The sequence below is a fragment of the Barbatula barbatula genome (assembly GCF_947034865.1).
Source record: "Barbatula barbatula genome assembly, chromosome: 3".
NCBI lineage: Eukaryota > Metazoa > Chordata > Actinopteri > Cypriniformes > Nemacheilidae > Barbatula > Barbatula barbatula.
Window position 1 is genome coordinate 16,799,829 of NC_136764.1, and position 21,610 is coordinate 16,821,438.

General features: G+C 35.9%; 1 protein-coding gene and 1 long non-coding RNA gene across 2 annotated transcripts; both read right to left on the reverse strand.

The window, feature by feature from the left end:
- Positions 1-329: 329 nt before the first annotated feature.
- On the reverse strand, positions 330-4,861 carry LOC306891413. Its single transcript, XR_013786346.1, has 3 exons — positions 4,707-4,861; positions 3,791-4,620; positions 330-1,152 (listed from the first exon to the last, which is right to left on the reverse strand). It is a non-coding gene; the product is annotated as an uncharacterized lncRNA (long non-coding RNA).
- A 1,368-nt stretch (positions 4,862-6,229) lies between these two features.
- On the reverse strand, positions 6,230-21,463 carry LOC306891676 (serotransferrin-2-like). Its single transcript, XM_079452136.1, has 18 exons — positions 21,318-21,463; positions 13,156-13,338; positions 12,925-13,076; positions 12,694-12,796; positions 12,335-12,523; positions 12,048-12,183; positions 11,900-11,955; positions 11,627-11,787; positions 10,886-11,027; positions 10,646-10,794; positions 9,823-9,919; positions 9,672-9,695; positions 9,402-9,563; positions 8,891-9,044; positions 8,714-8,781; positions 8,410-8,597; positions 7,101-7,266; positions 6,230-6,610 (listed from the first exon to the last, which is right to left on the reverse strand). The coding sequence occupies exons 2-18, from the start codon at positions 13,190-13,192 to the stop codon at positions 6,564-6,566; spliced, it is 2,031 nt and encodes a 676-aa protein (XP_079308262.1). The 5' UTR covers positions 13,193-13,338; positions 21,318-21,463; the 3' UTR covers positions 6,230-6,563.
- Between the last annotated feature and the right edge of the window lie 147 nt (positions 21,464-21,610).

Here is a 21,610-nt window from a genome sequence, read left to right on the forward strand (position 1 = left end):
AAATAACCTTCCCTTTAGATTATGAAATAATAGCATTAAAAAAAAGGTTAATTAACATTAAGACTTACTTTGACCCTACATTAAAATTTTAAATTTCTAAAAGCAGCATACAAACACAGATGAAAACGTAACACCGTTTAACTCTTTAAATATGTAAAGATAAATTACCAATGCTGTGATCCTTACACAAGCCTGACAAAACTTTACCATTATCAGGCAATACGGCGCGCACATGCCCAATGTCTTTTCTGTTTCTTACCATTTTCCGAAGTCTGCATTCAAGTCTTTAAGCAAATTACGCATCAGGTCAGTAAAAGTAGGGAAAGTGTAGAACTGGAACCACTTTTACTTTCAAGGAGCAATTACAAGCACATTATCAATATCACAAACTTAAAAATCCCATGTGGGGCATCACAGTGTTTTTAGAATGCATTTATCAATTATCAATTATTGACAGTTTTACAGTCTTGAATCATGGATTTTGCCATCTGATAAGTGTAACATGAGTTCAGTTATTGTAAAACAGTACATAAAGTACAGAATACTGCCCTGTCTCTGAAAGACAGGGGGACTAAACACTACACTAGTGACAACATATCGAGTCAAACACTTCTGTACTCTGCTTAATGGAAAAATAGGCAGTCAATATTTTGTGTGGTTTACCATTACATTGGCATTGCTGGCCTATCATCTTTCAGGCAAACCTAAACAAAGAGTAAACTACACATAACTACAATTACAAGAGGCTTTAACAGTTTTATTAAATTGGGAATAAATAAAAAAAATGGAACAAGAGATATGACTGAGCAAATAATAATCTTATGCGGAATCAATACAGGGAAAATAATGCACTCATTCTGTTATACTCTTAATGTATTCCTCAGAAAAGACCTCTGCATTTTGTAAGTGTAACAATATTAAACAGTTATACAAGAGTGAGCAACAAAAAGCCTTCACTCAGTGATCTCCCAGATGGAATTAAAGGACATCAAGCACTCCCAATATCAAGGGAATTGTGGCAAGACTATCAAAAGACTGCTTGTCAGGGATGGAGTGTGTCCATTTGAATTATGCTGAAGTTGGGGAAACACTTTTTTATTCAGCCCATCTGTGTCTTTCTTGTAACGCTGACACTTGGTCCTAGATGAACACCTGCAAAAATAACAGTTGATTAATAGCACCAACAACAAGGGTTATACCTTATCACATATATATACATATAGGGTTATAGGAATGATAACCCTTGGAATTATATCATAATAGATAGCGTTATGATACAGGGGGACACTGTCTCTGCATGTTACACTGTCACCATGATTAAATATAGGTTTTTTAATTAAATATAGAACCCAGGTACATTTCAATGGAAAAGATATGCAAATGTAAACGTGTTTACTAAAAAACAAAGATTTTCTTTGCAATTGTTAGTTCTCATTGCCATTTTATGAAAGGGGAAAAAGGATGGACACAGCAATCATATTTTAAGCAGTCAATTTGATTTCCTTTATTATTACGAGTTCCCACAAATGCATTCTGCAACCAACCACTGTATTAATCCTGAGTTGTATACACTTTCCTGGGGATAGTGCTGTGTAGATTATGGGTGAAACTGGCAGAATTGACTGGCTGGTTCCGAGAACAACAGTATAGATGTATTTTATTGCAATATTGTTTGCTTCATGCACGATTTAAGGAACAACAAATGCTTTTCTTGGCAGCACTGACAGCCAGGCAAAACTTTGTGGCTTTAATGTGATTCCAAATCTTTCCATGAATAAATGACTGGAGAGACAGCAGAGAAAGATGAATGTTCTATAGGATATTCTTTAAATAATCAAATGCTGCATGACAATATTTGAACAACATAAAAAGAAAATAAGCCAATAACAATATTGAAGAATTATACTATAGCTTGTCAAGCGATACAGTTCTGTATTAATATGATTAAAATATTTTGTATACATCACAAAAAGATTTAGAAAAGCAGGGAATGCTCAAATATATGGACAAAGCTAACTGCAACTAATTGTACTGCAAACACTAAGCTGACTGGTGTACTGTCATGGTGTAAGTAATAAGAATAACTGTCAAAAGAGTAAACATTTTGCTCTCGTCTCGTGCAAGGCTCGCGAAAGCTGACTGGTGTGTGGCCAGCGCGCGCACAGAGCGACTCCCTTCTCGTCCGTTATCCTGAGGTAAAATACTTTTTACTTAACCAGCCTAAAAAATAAAATCTGTAGTGAGCTTTTACATTTGAAATGTAAATGTCATTTAATACTATGAAACAGGTAAGAAAATTTTGTTAAGTTTGTTGTAAAAAACTAATGGGCAGTTAGAGTAGTTAGTTTTTACAGGTTCCAAGGCCTATCCCAAAGTATTTCCAATAAATAACAAAAAAGTTATTAAAGGTGTTTTAAAAAACGATAATACACAATGTTCTGTCACAATAATACTGAGAGCGCTTAAGTAGAATCACTTACAGTTTTCCTGAGGTAAAATACTTTTGTACTTAACCGGTAATGTATTTAAGTTAAACGTTTTATAAGGTTTATCCATAAAATTGTGTTATAGTGCAGAAGGAAGAGATCACTTTCCTCATAACAACCATTTCAAATTAAACAACAATCGAGGCTCAATTTGATATTCTTTGTTCCTGGAATGCAGAACGGGGCTAGACGTGTCTTTCCTAGAAAAAACTCCTCTCATTTGGCTGATGGCACAGTAAAGTGAGCAGCAACTCAGTGTATGCAGATCTAGTTGAGCCAAAGCATTTGTTTTACAGTCATAAATATTCAAATAAACATACTTAACAGATGTTTATCCACAGTGTTTGCCAATCCTGGTCCTGTTGTGGGTCTCAATATTCTTCCAATTGTTGGTGCACAAACTAATTTTATTGTCATAGATTGTCATGATCATAAATCATATAAATCTGTGAATTTATTCCATTAAAGTAATAATGATTTTTTCAGTGTCCTTTGACATCTGATTGTAGTAAGTAACAAACATAGCAGTTACCCAGAATCTCTTGTTTGCCATGTTCCTCATAACATATCTAGCAACAAGTCAGGCTATTTAGACATGTTTGCTCTTTTTCTTGTGTCAACAGAAGCTACATATACCAAAGGCTCTTTTAAGAGCCCTTCCATGAGCATATTTGGCTAACTGTAAGTACGTGTCTTGCGAGACTGTCAGACACCCTTCTCTGTATTTGGGTTTAAACCAGTTACAGTAATGTCTTGCAGCAAGTTAGTTATCAGTAATATCCTAAGAGACGTTTTTTTTGTTTAGTTTTAGCAACCATTTTAGCATCCTGCAGATCTAGCTTGCCATGTTCATCAAAACATATTGTGTAGTCAATAATTACTGTTGAAACTAAATGGATCTCGAACTGACACATCTCACTTATATTTAGTCATGTTTGCTCTTTTGCTTGTGTCAACATCCGAAAAATAAACTGTTTTAAGAGCCTCTCATAGAGCGTCATTGTCATTGTAAGTATATTGGTAATTAAATCAAATTTAAGTAAATTACATTCACTTTACTACGATGTATCCTAAACATTTAATGCCAGCACTTTCTTTAACACATTACTATAATGTTTAAAAAATACATTTAACATTTCAGATTTCTACACCTCCATCATAACAGACATTAAATTTTTTATTTTAAAATATTGATTCATTCATTGAGCTCACTTATGACAAAAAACAACTTACAATTTACTTTCATTTATATTTCACCTTTTAACTAAAGTTAACCTCTGCTAATTTCATTGATTTTAACTTACCAGCACTAAAGTCTTGCAAAAACTGCAAGAGTTTGTTGACAATCAGCAAGAAATCCTGGCCATGCAGAGACAGTTTCTGGCTGCTAGCTGTGACGGAGTTAGACGAAGGGGGCGACTTGCTGGATAATAGGCCATGTCAGACTGTGGAAGAACTCCAGCAGCTGGACACTGAACTGGCCAATAAGGACAAAAGAACCAAAATGCTAAAAACCTATGCAAGCATTTTAAAAGTACACAGTAAGAAAATGTGCAAGAGCAAAAACCTCCACAATCTTTGTTTTTTTGGCATCTCCTGCGTAATTGACTCCTGTTCACCAGTGAAATTGGAAAATTAACAGACTCATACACAACTATTACAAAAAAAATCTCTAATGCTCAAGAAGTCAACATAATACATTTAAAGTCAGGTGGGTGTTAACCTCCTAAAATGCTATTTTGGAGTCAATTACTATTATTTTGTGTGTATAGCCTACATGTATTTTTTTCACTTTAGGAGGCCATTACTAAATGATAAAATCAGGTATTTAACTAAATACCAAATCAAGCTGGTCTCCCAGTCCAAAAGTTTACATACACCTCACTGTTAAATGTATGGTGTTGATTTGAGCATCATGGAATGTTGTTCAAAGCACTGTCAAGGTGAAAGATTAGGTTTTTCTGGTTGCTTAATTTCCAGCCTGAAATTATAAACCTGCATCGGACTGGAAGGGTCGGACTGGCCTTTCACAATATTTCCTTTTCACAATCTGTTTGTTGCGGTGCAATTGCTTCAGGGTCAGTGATGAAGTATGTTATATATCGATGAGTTTTTATTGCTGTCAGAAGACATTCTGTCAGAATATAAGTAAAAAAAATCTGTTTAAATTAGTTTTTCATAAGTAATAATCGACAATTATGAAATTACAACATGTCTTACTTCAGAGAAACTATCGGTCCTCCTGTTAGATGCAGCTCTGCTTGGCATGGGCTGCTCCGAACTTGTACATTAGTAATTAACTTTTGGTGGATGTGTATAATCAAAGTCCATTAGATTTATCTAAGTTTTGCATTTAGAATAAAAAAGATCTCTGTACGGAGACTGATATGTTGGTGGGTTTGACAATCAGTTGATTGCTCTATTTGACTAGTGTCCTTGATAAACATTACTCCATACAAAAGCATAAAGTACACACTTATGGAGTTTTTTTGTTATTGAGTAAAACCTTATTTGGATATTTTCTTATACGCTGCAGGTGGCAACATCAGCATTTCTTTATCTTCAGTCGGTGAAAATAGGCCATCATTGTCAACAGAATGTTCAGGGTGTTTGTATTATCGTTGATGACTCTGACCAGCCTCCCACTGGACATTTGAGATACTGCAAAAGCTGTGATGTATTCACGATAAAGCACAGCCTCTCATATAGAGTACATCAGGATGAGGTTTTTTGTAGTCCAACCCGGAAGTTAGCACCGCACTGGTTCCCTCTACCGAAAGCCTATGCATTGTGTTACTTTAGAACCCTAAATACAATTGCAGTAAAAAGCTAACAAGAGGCTGAAAGCAGACGACATACGGTCGCTCGATATCAAAGTCACCAAAGCCTCCGAAAACCTTTTTTTAAAACGTGTTCCCTTGTAAGTAATTACTCCTTGAACGAATTCCCATCCACGTTTTCAGAGATTTGTGTCCATGTCGCATTATTTGTGAGATTTAAATTCGCAATGGCGTCTAATGGCCACGGCAAATAATGTATTCGCTTTAAGCAACTTGTTAGCAACAACCGTTTTTGAGACACAGCTTTTAAAAAATCACAAGCGGGTTAAAACTGGTGTGTTTTATGGCATAGTTAAAATAGTTATTTAGAGGTGTAGCTATACCACAGATCTTATTTCAGCCAAATAACAAAAAAAACACATTCAAAGGGGACATGGTGTGTTAGAATGCTAACTCACTTCCGGGGTTTGCATTCCAAAAACATTTCATCTCTGCGGTTGCTTTGCTTTATGCCATTTATAGGATTGTTGTACTTGAGTTTTCCATTCATTGTCATTTATTAAGTATTCAAAATTAGGACTATTTTAATCTAGACAGACAACATTGAGCAATATGATGATACTACTTGGTATTGTGATTCAGCTGGTAGTATCACAGGGTTGCGCAAGATATGTTTATGGTGTGACAATCTTAGGTTGGAGCAGTTCCTCTTTGCATCATTATATTTTGTCTGTAAACAGAATGTGTGGGTGGTGGAGTGTTGTTTGTTCTTACAACTGTCACTAAGAATGGTCATCAATGGTGAGTGACGTTTACATTCACATTCAGACTCTTTTACATTGCTTTATCCTATACATTTGTTTCTGGAATCGAACCCACAACCTTTGCATTGTTAGCGCCATGCTCTAACCACTGACCTACATCTGGAAAGTTTAAATAGTGATCATCAGGGAAATGTCATTGAAAAATCTCCTTTTATAAAGCCTTTACTCTGATTACATTTGTGGAATCACCTGTTTTTAAAAACAAGAAGCCTCGAGCTGTGGCGAGTAAGTAAGGAAAGTGACAGACATGTGACCTTGAAGTAGTTCTTGAAGTATTCATTTTTATTGTGGAGCCTTAGTATCTTTGACACCTGCTTATACACATTGACATTTTGTTGATAATTTTGCTTAATAACAACATACAATTTGTAAAGCAGAAATCCAGTGGTTCTTAGATGTAGTTTCTTACGCAGGGGTAGCATGTGGAACAAAGATCATATGGCCAGCAATTGTTGCGTATTTCTGTAAGAGACTCATTCTTCTACTTCATGGTTTTTTAAAATGCATGCCTGCACCAGATCTGTTAAGATAAACATTTGAATGTATTAGAACCAAAAGTCAAATTTCCATACATGTACCAAAATATAACTTGTTTTCTCAATTTAATAAAAGGCCATTTAAGTAAAGGTCCCCCAGCGTTACGATCCATTCAAAACTGCATCACATTTATAACCAAATTTCCATTTGACTCTAAATTTCCATTCAAAGAAAGATACTGAAGCTAAAACCCTTTATAGACTTTATGGGGCAGTTTCCCGGACAGGGCGTAAGGCTAGTCCCAGACTAACTGAAATGTTAGAGGAGTCTTTAACGAAAATAATTTACACTGGCATATCTTAAAATATATCAGTGCGATTGTTTTGTCTCAAGATGCACCCCAGTGATGTTTTATGTAAAGTATGCTTTTAAACATACCTTAAATATGCTAATTTAACTGAAGCCTAGTCCTGGTTTAAACTAATCCTTGTTCGGGAAACCGGCCCTAGATGTTTATATTATAGATACTTTACCTGGAAAATTATTGTCTTTCTTGTAATTTGTTTCAATTATGTCCATATAGTTTTTAGTCAGGAACTCCTCCGTGGATTTTGTATACTTTTGAAGACATTTAGTAGAATCAGAAAACATAAGGTTTCTATCACCAGGTGACTGAAACAGCCTACGACCAAGTATCTCCTGAAATTAAAGGGAGAGAATTCATACAAGAAGTTACATGAGCTGTTCACTACATGAGTTGCTAGATACAGTGCTTCTTATTCAGGTCCGTAGCCAGCCTATTGAAAGGGGAGGTTCTTTTTTTCTTTTTGCAGATTTTTCTCCTCCCTTCGTATTTAATTATGAGGTTCAATTACTTCATTTTGGTGACCTTTTATGCACTAATTTGTGCTGGATTAGCTTGTCTGCTGGTATTTTAACCAGCACGCTTTTTGATGCACCTAAAATATTTGTTGCATTGTTGTCAACTTGCTTCCTCATGTAACACTTTTGCCAGTCAATGTGTAACCGGTCCCACTCGCCCCGCTCTTCGTGGGCTTCGAACCTACGACGGTCCGAATGGGAGACGGGTGCTCTAACGAGGAGGCTAAAGACCACGCATCTCTATTCTACCGTGTGTCGCTAGAGCATCTCTGTTGGTCGGGGAGTGAGGCTCACACACTGCACAGCTCTTCACTAGCTGGCCTCTGTTACACATACACAGTTCATAAATTTAAAGCCACTCTAACAACAGAATAGATTTAATGAACTTTACTGAAATATAAATAATAATTCTTCTCATCATCATTTCTTGACTCTCTGTCAATGCCTCTTTGCTATGTTTTATTATTATAATTAGGCTACGTTTATATGGCTATTATATTGTAGACTATTGAGTGGATGAATCTTTTTAATTAAAAGAAATATATATATAACCCCTCCCCCCATCATTCAGAGGCGATGCTTCTTCACCGTTGCTTTGAAAAGTGTATTGCGAAAAACTCTCTCTGTCTGCACGCGTGGCGCGCGCACACACACACACACACGTTCAGCAAAAATAATCATATTAATTTGAAACAGCAACCCAGAAATTTGTCACAAGCATTGATTAAAACAATGATGACAATAATCACATGAAAAAAAACTGACTTAAATTCTGGACCTTTGGCAGCTGAGGGGGGGTTCGTTTGAACCACCCGAACCCCCCTGCCTACGGGTTTGTTATTTGTTACATGATTCTCTAAAATACTTTGGTCAAGCATAGCATTTATCAAACAAATGTTTTAGAATCTTAGCTTTGTATATATTGATATACATAATGCATTCAATAGCAGATGAATTTACCTGAGCCCTGTTCAGGATGTCCGCTACATCATTGCGAATTTCTTCACGGGTTATCACTGCATGAGCAGGCACACTAGCCCAGTTACAGGTTTTAAAGTTTGAAATGTTTTCTGTGTTATCTGGTGACTGTGGACAAATCAATTTAAAATCTTCTGACTTCAGATTCTTTGCCCAGTCAGGTCCGTTACCTAAGCAGGTAGAACAGCAAAGTAGGACATCTTAACTGGGCTATTAAGAATATTATATTGTAAAGGTGTGACAAAATGAATGATATCCTCCATTAATAATCATAAGACACACTCACCATCTGTGTAACTTGGAACAATGCTGTGCTTGATAAAAGCGACATCACCTCCTCCTTCTTCAAGACACCTGCAAACAGGTGTGATATACAAACAACAGCAGTGAACACAAATGTTTCAACAAATGACTATAATCAACTGTAGATTTATTTCCGTGTGTGGTTAACTATTTTTGGTACCTAAAAGCCCCATCAAAGCCATAATACATTTCGTTAGGCGAGGCTATGCACTTGCTTCCCTGTCCTCCCACAACCTTATCTTCGCCTTTACACAGTTTACACATGTTAGAGTCAACTTGAGCACCAGGAGCACAGCCTTCACTGAAGAAAGTGTCTGTAAAATTGAACATAAAACTTGTTACTTAACAAATTCCTGTTATTTCTAAAATTACTTCCCATAGCAATAGGCCCATTTATTCCTATAAATTATAATCGAAAATTCTTTCAAACTTTGTGCTTTAAACTGTTTTACCATAAAAATCCTGCAAGGGAAAAAAACAACCTTGGAACTTTTTGTTAATTATTTGGAAACTGGAGCACAGAATGTGTCCATATCGTCCAACATCGGTACCATTACTGTATATGGGTTGTATGCACAGTATCTGAATAAATGTAAAAACTATACACTTTAATGCAACATTATAGCCATGAAATATTTTATGGCTAAAATGATTGTGCATAGGATACTCACACATGTTACACTCATTCCTTTTTTTGCATAGTACACCTTCTGGGATATTCCAACCACTATTGTGGTTTAAGCCAGTATGGCACGATTTCTTCCCTTTCAGATTATTCCAGGTTACCTTTGATCCCCTTTTCACCACAGCAACAGCATAGTAGGATGTAGTGCCTTTGCACATTAATAAAATGAAGAATGAGCATTGAAATAGACACTGAAGAGCATAGCAGATCAACAGTCTCTAGATGGATATAAAAAATATCAGTTAACAGTACTTACTAGAATCATTGCCGTCACACTTATCTGAAGGGGTAAATAGATTTTTTAATTTTTTATTTATTACTTAACATACATTTTCACATCAGATACAACGCAATCTGATTATATGTTGTGGTGGTGGGATCAAAATGAATGTTCTGTTCATTCTTACCCTGATCATACTGCTCAATCATGGCTGGAACAAGATCACAATGGCTACCAGCCCACATATACCCACCATCAGCTGCAAAGGCATCCATTTCCCCCCGCTTAAATACAAATCAGAATAAATCAGAATCAGAAAGGTTGTTAGTCTAGAGGCGGGAAACTCATATGCAATTAATGTATATTTCTATTGCATATAAACATACTGGCATACTGATTTTCAGAAACTATGTAGCATGGAATTAGGCGTTTCAGATGCAGCCTAGGTAAAGGAAAACGTGTCTCACAGGACCACAGTGTTACACATTTAAAGTTCCAGTGAACGGATTTAGCAGCATCTAGTGGCTAGGTGGAGAATTACAAGCAATGCCTCACTCCACCCATCCCTTTCGAATCACTACAGTGGCTTACACAGGAAATAATTTTTTTCGTTTCTTTGCATAACATGTTTACTAAATGCCCCCTGTAGAGTAGTTTGTTTGTTTAGGGATACTATACATATTTTTACATATATGAACCTTTAACATACATAAATTTATGCAAACATGTTAAACAAAATCTATATTTTTATAAATACTTGAGAGTATTTTTTTGTTGCTACTATTAACTAAATACGAAAGTAGACTGCAGCATTTCTTTCATTGTTAAACTAAACAAAAGCTCAAGGCTTGAATACATAAAACATGCCGTAAGATTTCATTGTACCACTTCTGTCCATATTAATGCCAAGATTTGCCTGGAAATTATTGTACGCCTAGTTTTCTGTTGTACACTTGTTTCATAAATGAGAGCCATTGTAAGGAACAAAGATCAATTTGACCTGACAATACCATGACTTTTGTGATGCATTCATCCACAGTGAGTGCCTCCAGACACTCAAAACCACCTAAATACAAATCTTCACACTTGGCTTTTTCTGCATGGCCAATGTTACACCATTTAATAGTCTGAAGCGTAGCTTTGGGTTTCTTAAATTTGCCTGAAGAAAAAAACATTTATAAATAAATTTCATGAAATACATAGTGGAGAAACATATTTTGGTTTTCAAAAGCGTATGTAAGGTATATCACCTGTAAGTGCAAGCATGGTCTCATAATAATCTTTTTTCAAGTAGAGAAAAGAGTCTGTGGTTTCAGGTAGCTTGATTAGTCTAGATGCTGAGTCTGAGAACATCCTGTCTTTACCTCCCTCGGTTGAGAAAAGATCTAAGGCCTGTTGAGCACATTCCACAACATAGCAATGATATTAAAACATAATCCTAAGTATTCATGTTTTATAAGTGATAGTTCACCCAAGAATGAAAATTCTGATATCATTTATCATTTCATACCTGTTTGACTTTCTTTCTTCGACAGAAAACAAAATATATTTAGAAAAATGTTTTTAACCGGCACCCATTCACTGGTTTTGTGTCCATACAATAGAAGTGAATGGTTGCTGGTGCTGTGCGGTTACCAGCATTCTTCAAAATATGTACTTTTGTTTTCTGCGGAAGTCATATGGCTTTCACATGACAAGAGTGAGTAATGATAACTTAATTTTTTATTTTTGGGTGAACTATTACTTTTATTATTCAAGGAATTGAATCATTCATAACTTTTCCAGATAAGTTCAGCCTTAAGTGTGCTAATATGGGAATCTTTAGATTTTATAGTGTTTAGAAATTGTGATATTGGACATGATTTATATGACTTATTGGCATTATATGCCCTGCAAGCACTAGTATTCGCTTCTAGAAATGCTTAATTACTTTATTATCAAAATAAGTAAACTTCTATTTAACTTATGTAATATTATTTGAAATGGCATACCGGTTGACTAAGGAGTTTATAAATCCGTTCTGATAAAACAGGATCCTTGCGGCTGATGACAGCACGGCCAGGCTCTTTACCAAGGTTGCAGTCCTTATAGTCATCAACACTTTTCCTGCTGCCGTCCAGGCACAACAGCTCATACTGTGGTCTCTCAGCCACTTAAAAGTTATGAGACAAATAGCCTTTTACGCAAAAAAAACTTTAGAATACCTGTTGACAGTTTTTATATTTATAATCTCAATGTCATTTACACCTTTGTGAAATACTGACCTGGGATTGCATTGTGACACACAAAGGCAACCTGTCCAGCATCATTCTTCAGGCACCTGGAGAGGAGTATGAGTTTATAATATAGTTAGTTGATTTTAAAGTGGAGATATGACTGTGTAAACATGCTGGTGTACTAGTTTAATTTTACCGAATGGCTCCTTCGGGACCATTGTAGTCTTCATTGGCTGTGGCTGAGCAGTCACCCTTGCAGGCTTTGCACAGATTTGGACGATTGGCTTTTGATATTCCAGGAACACAGCTGACTGAGAAGAACTCTGACACAGCTGCGAAAAAAAAGCAAAAATGAAGCCTTAGAAAATATTTAGACTTGTGTCCTGTTATTTAAGTGATGCATTCATCACAAAACACCTCACACAGACGCAAACCACATTTATTCCTAATCTATAATTCATCTCTGAATAGGACAACATTAACCTTTTTCAAGAGATTTGTCATCAGGACCTTCCCAAGGAATTTTCTTCTCTGAGATCAGTCTGCCGATGGGAATATTCCAGCCTCCAGACGATTTATAACAACAGTGACAGGACTTCTTCCCACTGAGATCATTTATGGTGAAGCCAGTGCCTTTCTTTACCACAGCAACAGCATAACATGGTTCTTGTCCTGTTATAATGATAAAACCATACAAATGCAAAACATTATCATTTTGATACCAACAATGCATGGAGGTTTTGATTGTCTGTCAATCAAAATCTGTCAAATTCTGTTCTAAAAAATAATACATTTGTATATAGTGCAATTTTTCTAATAACACTCACAACAAAGAGACGTACCTTTTTTATATTTCTCTGCAAAGATAGGATGGAGTCCGTGGTTTAATTTTCCACCATGAAATACATTTTCTCCATCAACTATTACGATATCTGAAAAACCATCCTGTCAACCACAAGTAATTTGATTATTATCTTAAAAGATATAATGTACTCTTTTAAGACCAAAACTGGACCTTTCATTCAGGTTGCACCTATTGATTTTATAGAACAGATAAAATGTAGTTTTCTTACCTTGATGTGTTTTATACAGTCGATCACACTCTGCTGTCGATTACATTTCAAGGCTTGTACTTTGTGGGACAGTTTCTGGCATTTATTTAACTCGCTCTCCGACTTTACACACCAAGTAACATCTTGACCGGTGGCTAAAGGCAGCGCCAAAACTGCAAAGAAGACGACACATTAACCATAATGATTGATCAATAATACATCCAAACATATCAAACTTATTATGATAAATACCAAGGCACCCCAGGAACGTTGTGACCAGGAACTTCATACTGGGCCCAAACTTGGATTAAGCAGGCAGTAACAGGACAGACAACACTTTTTATAGATGGACTAGATACTCTGTGGGTTGGGTCAGCCAAACAGAAAACTGCTCATGATGTTGTGAGCCAGTTCACTTTTACAAAGAGAAGTCTTCTGTTATAGAAATGAGAAATATGGAAAAGAGTACTTTCATATACATTTTTTATTCATTACAAATGTATCAATAGTGTTTTATATTGCACATTATAATGCAGTGTATCTTTTTCTTATTAATGTTTAGTCATGGTTATTCTTGTTTATAAAGGTTAATGCATTTAATTTATAGTTGACTTTTTTTTTTTTTAAATGCATTCATATGCAACTCCATTCATATAGAATTATTGAGGAAATAATGATTATGGACTATTTAAATGTTGTTAAATTCTATAAATTTAAGTCTTTATTATGCTTAATTTTGAAAGAGGTATATTAATAAAATTCATCAGATTTTTCTTGTTACAACATCTTGCACTCTATAAACATGATCTCTGTGGGGAGACTGATATGTGGCCTTGGGAATCATCTGATTGCTTCATATTTGACTGGTGTCCTTTGTAAACATTACTCAATTCAAACGCACAAACTGCAAGATACACTGATTTTTAAAATGACTTTTTGAGAAATATATGCCCTCCCGTGAGCACTGCAGGTTCATTAGCATGGCTTTAACTTCAGAGTCAGTCTAAACAGACCAACTACAACATTTTCATAAAATGGGCAATTATGAGATATAAGCTATACAGTTTGAGATGTTTGTTTCTAAAACTTAATTATTTAGATAGTGATTGTGATCCTCGGCAGGGTGACAGGATTTATAGCATTTTATTCTATTTACAATTTAAGGAAGTCTGACAGACCGCTACTTAACAGGATAACAAACAAGTTTCTGGTCGATGGTTTGATGATACTGGGCCACAGTTTGAAGGGGTCATGGGTCATTTATGCATGTTGCTAAACATTTTCTACTAATACTTTAACATGTGTTTGATAAAACATTTAGCATTGTTCTTTTTAAGCGTGTTGAAGATTGAAGTTTGGAAAAGTTATTTGTTCTTTGCTAGCAAGCTGCTACACTTGTGAATGTAAAAATCACCCTTTTAATCTGACTTTACATTGCCAGCAGTGCTGACGTGTAGTCTTATGTGAAACCGCTGTGCTTTTCACCGTAAGTTCACTGACCTGACTCGATATTTGGGCAGCTGCAGATATATAATTTTGCCCCAGTTGCATAATTTTAGGAAAGTAAGAGTAGTTTTGTAGTAATATTTATCTTTTCTAGACCAAGAAATGTAAATATGAATAAAGATGATTAGTGAAAGGTCACACAAAAACAAGAATTCTGTCATTACATACACATACATTGTATTTGGCAACACACGTTTCCAAATTGTGTAACTCTGGATATCCCGGCACAGATTTCTAAAATAAACAAAGATATCTCCAGACATTTTTGGGAATGTTGTAACCTTTAGCCTTTTTAAGCCCCAGGGATTCACCATACAGGCTGTTAATGAAAATGATCAAAATGATCAGAAATAGATTAATCTGTATTGTCTAATGTTGCTTGCATGTCCTTCTCAAACTATTGTTAAATTTAGGGTGAGAGTTAAGGGTGGGGTTTGGGTATCTTAACTATTTATTATTATTTTGCAGCAAATTAAGCTGCATTGGGCCCTGGAAATTGTGAAAGAGAAATATTTTAACCTCACCAAAAAATAAAAACTCATTATTTACTCACATTCCAGTTGTTCCGAATCTGTATAAATGTCTTTGTTCTGATGAACACAAGGAAAGATATTTGAAAGAATGCTTTTAACTTAACAGTTTGTGGACCCTGTTGTTTACCAAGTAGGAAGAATTACTTGTTCTGTTGAACACAAAATGTAATATTTTGAGGAATGTAGGACAGCAAACCGTTCTAGGGCACTTTTGACTACCTTTGAAATTTTAACATACTATTGTAGTCAATGGGGTCCAATAACTCTTTGGTTGCAAGCAATCGTCCAAATATATTTTTCAACCAAACAAAGAAATGTATACAGGTTTGGAACAACTAGAGAGTGAGTAATTGATTCTGACTTCTCATTTTTGGATGAACAATGCCTTTAAAGCGGCACAAAATAATGTGGCCCTATGCATTGGAACAATTTTCTGTGAATCAAAGATGCATTATTTGGGTACACCTAGACCTACAGGTAAAGAAAATCACCATCATCAAAGTTCTGGAATAATATGGTGAAAATCTGTATGGTCATTCATTGAGATCAGAAGCTATCAGGAATTTGGTTGTGATGTACACACCATGAAGGCTGTATCTTGTGTTTTCATAACAGCTGTCTTATTGATCTACATCACGATTAGCATTGTCCTTAAACCCTTATTGTAACACTACCACCTTTTATATGGGGTGCCTTAATGCTTTTCTCTTTTTTCAATTCTCAAGGTCTTCCGTGTCTATTTTATTGTTTTCTTGTTTTATTTAGATTATGGGGTAAATGTAATGAAAATGTTTGTAGGATTTACATATCCAGCATATAGCAAGCTTAGTAACTTTAGCAGGTACGTAATTGTGAATAAACCTCAAAGGAGATGGCATGGTCCTCTTTTGAAACATGTGGCATCATATTACAATAAATAACATGAAGCAATTTTTGTATCAACATGGTTTTACTTTTCTGATTTTTGTCATCACAGTTGTGTGAAATCATAAAATCACCTTGATTTGAGTTTTGAAGTGACTGAGTACATGATGAAAGAATAATTATTTGTCTTTAATGATGTAAAAGAGGTGTCTAGTTCAATTTTGTAAACATTTGTCCTCAAGTATCTGCTTGAATCAAACCGTTTTTTTCCAACAGCAAAGAAAGTAAGATCGATAATGGCAGGAATTAACACATTTGTCCCCTAACAGAAAATAATACTGTTAATAATAAGACCCTTGGTATTTCCAGACAATTCCAGACTGTGCAGTATAGACTATGTATGTTTTCTCAAATGCATTGCCCTACTTCCCCAGAAGATGGTGCAATAGACCTATACAATACGACCCGGTCGTTAGTCATTAACTTTTACAGCTGTGAAAATTGTCATAATCGTGCCCAGTATCTAACTCTGGAGTATAATATTAGATATCGGCTTTTAGTGGCTAACACTACTGAAACACAATAACATTTTTTTTGATGATTTTGTAAAATAACAATGTATCATTTAAAAGCAGAAATCCAGTGGTCTTCCAGTGGTAGTAATATGTTGGACAAAGCTCATATGGCCAGCATTTAAGAGACTCATTCTTCTACTACATAGTTATTTAAAGTGCATGCCTGCACCAGCTCCATAAAGAAAATCGTTTATTAATAATAATAATAATAATACATTTTATTTATAGGCGCCTTTCTCAACACTCAAGGTCACCTTACAAAAGCAACAATAAAACACTCAATCCATTAAACATTGAATCAATAATAATAATCATAGTAATAATAACTTGCGAAAGAGTAGGGTCCTTACAATCAAAACAAATTTTTAAAAAATTAAAGCGAGTATGCCTGTCTGAAAACATGAGTTTTTAATTGAGTTTTGAAAATGGTTATGGACGTGGAGTGTTGAATGTAGTGGGGCAGAGAGTTCCAGAGAAGTGGGGCTGAATAACGGAAAGCTCTAAACCCCATGGTAGCCAGACGAGCATGTGGGACGATGAGCTGAATGGAGGAAGAGGACCTGAGAGAACGTGTGGGTAGACAATGCACATCTGACAAAAAGGACAATTTTAGACACAAGGAAAATAGGCAATATATTGCATGTACATAGTTTTGTTGTGCTATATACAAATTATAATGAGTTATATACAGGGGAATGTTATGCAGGGGAATGTGGATAGCTGAAAATTATATCAACAGTATAATAAATATGAGTATATATAGTTTCCATTGCACCGTAGGAGAACATTGAACTGTTCATGAGGTAGATGGCCTGAATGAAGAAACCTTTCCTATTGCCGTTTTGGTACTCAGTGCTCTGTAGCACCGACCAGACGGCAGCAGTTCAAACAGAAATGTGCTGGGTATGAGGAGTCCAGAGTGATTTTGCAAGTTCTTTTACTCACTCTGGATGAGTACAGTTCTTGGAGAATCGGCAGGGTTGTGCCAGTAATTCGCTCAGCAATTTGGACTATGCATTGGAGTCTTCGGAGGTCAGTTTTTGCAGCTGAGCTGAACCACAGAGTTATAGAAGTGCAGTTACATTGACCAACCATCATACACAACAATGGGAAGTTAATATTAATGGTTACTGCATTTTCATATTAATATTCTTTAAAATAAAATAATAGTAACAAGTATGCTAACTGTTGCGGATATTCTAAATCACAGCAACCAACGCATCTCTGGATTAAGGAACAGGGCCTCCAAAGCGTCTCAGGCCCCACCAGCTAGGCGTTCTAAGAAGAGTGCAGGTATTATTATTTTAGCTGGCTTTAAAGGCTTTGGTGGACACAGTTTAATTGATAAAACTTTTAGCCTTGTCACAGCGACATTACGAGTTCTTCAAACAACACATGGAGGACGTTAAATGCCATTTTTATATTTATTCAAGTTCTTCCCAAGCAAGTGCAAGGTGCTAACAGGTGTCAATGCATAAAAAGAAAAGAAAACACTTCAATAAACCAACACCAACCAATATCCTTGCATCAGGTCTAATACTTAAATCAGAGTACTCAGCAAATACTTCATTCACTACCACCAGTCTTAGCCTTCTCGATCACTCCCCCTACGTGAGAATTTATACACCTGGGTACAACCATTTCTCAGCAATAATCACAGGGGAAAATCCTAAAGACCATGTACATGTGATAAATATCAAGAAGAGTTATTACAAGGATCAAGTAACCCCATTTCCCTCTGCAGACAGATTTAACTAATACAGTACGAACTTCAGTCAGTAAACTTCAGCAATAATTATGATTACAATTCCCCCTCCTTTCCCACCATACTTGGTATCTCCCACTAACCATGATGCAACCCAGCGCAGGTATAAAAATAATGAGAAAAGTCCATTCCAATCTTTTACTCCAGTAAAGATGGCCGCCTGCCATGTATGCTGATGTTAGGTGATAGTTAACAGTTTGTGAAAACTTAATGTCCACTGAGTTAGTGCTCAGGTGTCCAGTCTGAGCCACAACAGTTTAATTGTAGGAATGTTTGTGTGGTAAATCTCTCCCGTCGCTGATACCTCAAGGTAAATAAAGAGCTTTAAAAACCAAGTATGAGTTCATCTTATGAAAGGGCTAACAAGGGGTCAGAGAGAACAGAGGGTAGCTCTGTGACAAGCCTATTAGTATATTATGCATTTATGCAATATAATGCAGCCAAACCAGAGAATGAAGTCTAGTTGATTGCAGAATTCCTAGATACATAATTTGCGTAGCTGTAATTCATAGGTGGGATTATGCTAATTGAGAATGATTGAATGACTGGAATTCATTTAACATACACACATTTTACTACTAAATCTGACGTTTGTGAAGTATTTGAGAATACGGAGGAAAGATTTTGGGTACGTTTGTTTTAAGTGTAAAATTGCACTGAATTTTTTCAGAGGGGTCAGTAGGGGTGCAGTCATTGGTGTATAGGGGGAAGAGCAGAGGGAAGAGCACACATCCTTGGGGGGCACCAGTGCTGTTGATACGGCTGTTGAATGTGAATTTACCAATTCTATCTAGCTGTTGCCTGTCTGTCAGAAACCTGATGATCCTTTGACAGACAGAGCTATGAACAGAGAGCTGAGTTAGTTTGGTCTGAGTGTTGGGACGATGGTGTTTAAGGCTGACCTGAAGTCCACAAACAGGATCCTTGCATAATGCCCTGGTCTGTCCAGATGTTGTAGGGTATAATGCAGTCCCCTTGTTGACTGCATTATCCACAGACCTGTTTGCACGGTAAGCAAACTGCAGGGGGTCTAGTAAAGGTCCAGTGATGTCTTTCAGGTAAGCCAACACAGTCTTTCAAATTACTTCATGGCCACAGATGTTAAGGCAACATATCTGTAATGTTTCATGTTTGTTAGTTTGAGTTTTTTAACTGAAATTGAACAAACAGAAATGAGAAAACAGCACATTTTTCGTTCTTCGTTCGTTCAAAACAAAAGAGAATTAAGCTTGATTTTTCTTTTTTATGTTCAAGCTTAGAAAACGGATAAAGGGCTTGAATGGAGCTTGTCAATCGATGTCACTGCACATTGCATGCTGGGGCGGTGATGCCATCTTCGGAGGTTGTTTACTAGCGATTGTTTTGTTTTACCTAAGCTCTCACCTTGCGTCTGCATACAGTTGTGTGAAGAGAACAACTATATATATATATATATTACTGTCATGGTGTAAGTAATAAGAATAACTGTCAAAAGAGTAAACATTTTGCTCTCGTCTCGTGCAAGGCTCGCGAAAGCTGACTGGTGTGTGGCCAGCGCGCGCACAGAGCGACTCCCTTCTCGTCCGTTATCCTGAGGTAAAATACTTTTTACTTAACCAGCCTAAAAAATAAAATTTGTATTGAGCTTTTACATTTGAAATGTAAATGTAATTTAATACTATGAAACAGGTAAGAAAATTTTGTTAAGTTTGTTGTAAAAAACTAATGGGCAGTTAGAGTAGTTAGTTTTTACAGGTTCCAAGCTAGGCCTATCCCAAAGTATTTCCAATAAATAACAAAAAAGTTATTAAAGGTGTTTTAAAAACGATAATACACAATGTTCTGTCACAATAATACTGAGAGCGCTTAAGTAGAATCACTTAGTTTTCCTGAGGTAAAATACTTTTGTACTTAACCGGTAATGTATTTAAGTTAAACGTTTTATAAGGTTTATCCATAAAATTGTGTTATAGTGCAGCAGGAGGAGATCACTTTCCTCATAACAACCATTTCAAATTAAACAACAATCGAGGCTCAATTTGATTTTCTTTGTTCCTGGAATGCAGAACGGGGCTAGACGTGTCTTTCCTAGAAAAAACTCCTCTCATTTGGCTGATGGCACAGTAAAGTGAGCAGCAACTCAGTGTATGCAGATCTAGTTGAGCCAAAGCATTTGTTTTACAGTCATAAATATTCAAATAAACATACTTAACAGATGTTTATCCACAGTGTTTGCCAATCCTGGTCCTGTTGTGGGTCTCAATATTCTTCCAATTGTTGGTGCACAAACTAATTTTATTGTCATAGATTGTCATGATCATAAATCATATAAATCTGTGAATTTATTCCATTAAAGTAATAATGATTTTTTCAGTGTCCTTTGACATCTGATTGTAGTAAGTAACAAACATAGCTGTTACCCAGAATCTCTTGTTTGCCATGTTCCTCATAACATATCTAGCAACAAGTCAGGCTATTTAGACATGTTTGCTCTTTTTCTTGTGTCAACAGAAGCTACATATACCAAAGGCTCTTTTAAGAGCCCTTCCATGAGCATGTTTGGCTAACTGTAAGTACGTGTCTTGCGAGACTGTCAGACACCCTTCTCTGTATTTGGGTTTAAACCAGTTACAGTAATGTCTTGCAGCAAGTTAGTTATCAGTAATATCCTAAGAGACATTTTTTTTGTTTAGTTTTAGCAACCATTTTAGCATCCTGCATCTCTAGCTTGCCATGTTCATCAAAACATATTGTGTAGTCAATAATTACTGTTGAAACTAAATGGATCTCGAACTGACACATCTCACTTATATTTAGTCATGTTTGCTCTTTTGCTTGTGTCAACATCCGAAAAATAAACTGTTTTAAGAGCCTCTCATAGAGCGTCATTGTCATTGTAAGTATATTGGTAATTAAATCAAATTTAAGTAAATTACATTCACTTTACTACGATGTATCCTAAACATTTAATGCCAGCACTTTCTTTAACACATTACTATAATGTTTAAAAAATACATTTAACATTTCAGATTTCTACACCTCCATCATAACAGACATTAAATTTTTTATTTTAAAATATTGATTCATTCATTGAGCTCACTTATGACAAAAAACAACTTACAATTTACTTTCATTTATATTTAACCTTTTAACTAAAGTTAACCTCTGCTAATTTCATTGATTTTAACTTACCAGCACTAAAGTCTTGCAAAAACTGCAAGAGTTTGTTGACAATCAGCAAGAAATCCTGGCCATGCAGAGACAGTTTCTGGCTGCTAGCTGTGACGGAGTTAGACGAAGGGGGCGACTTGCTGGATAATAGGCCATGTCAGACTGTGGAAGAACTCCAGCAGCTGGACACTGAACTGGCCAATAAGGACAAAAGAACCAAAATGCTAAAAACCTATGCAAGCATTTTAAAAGTACACAGTAAGAAAATGTGCAAGAGCAAAAACCTCCACAATCTTTGTTTTTTTGGCATCTCC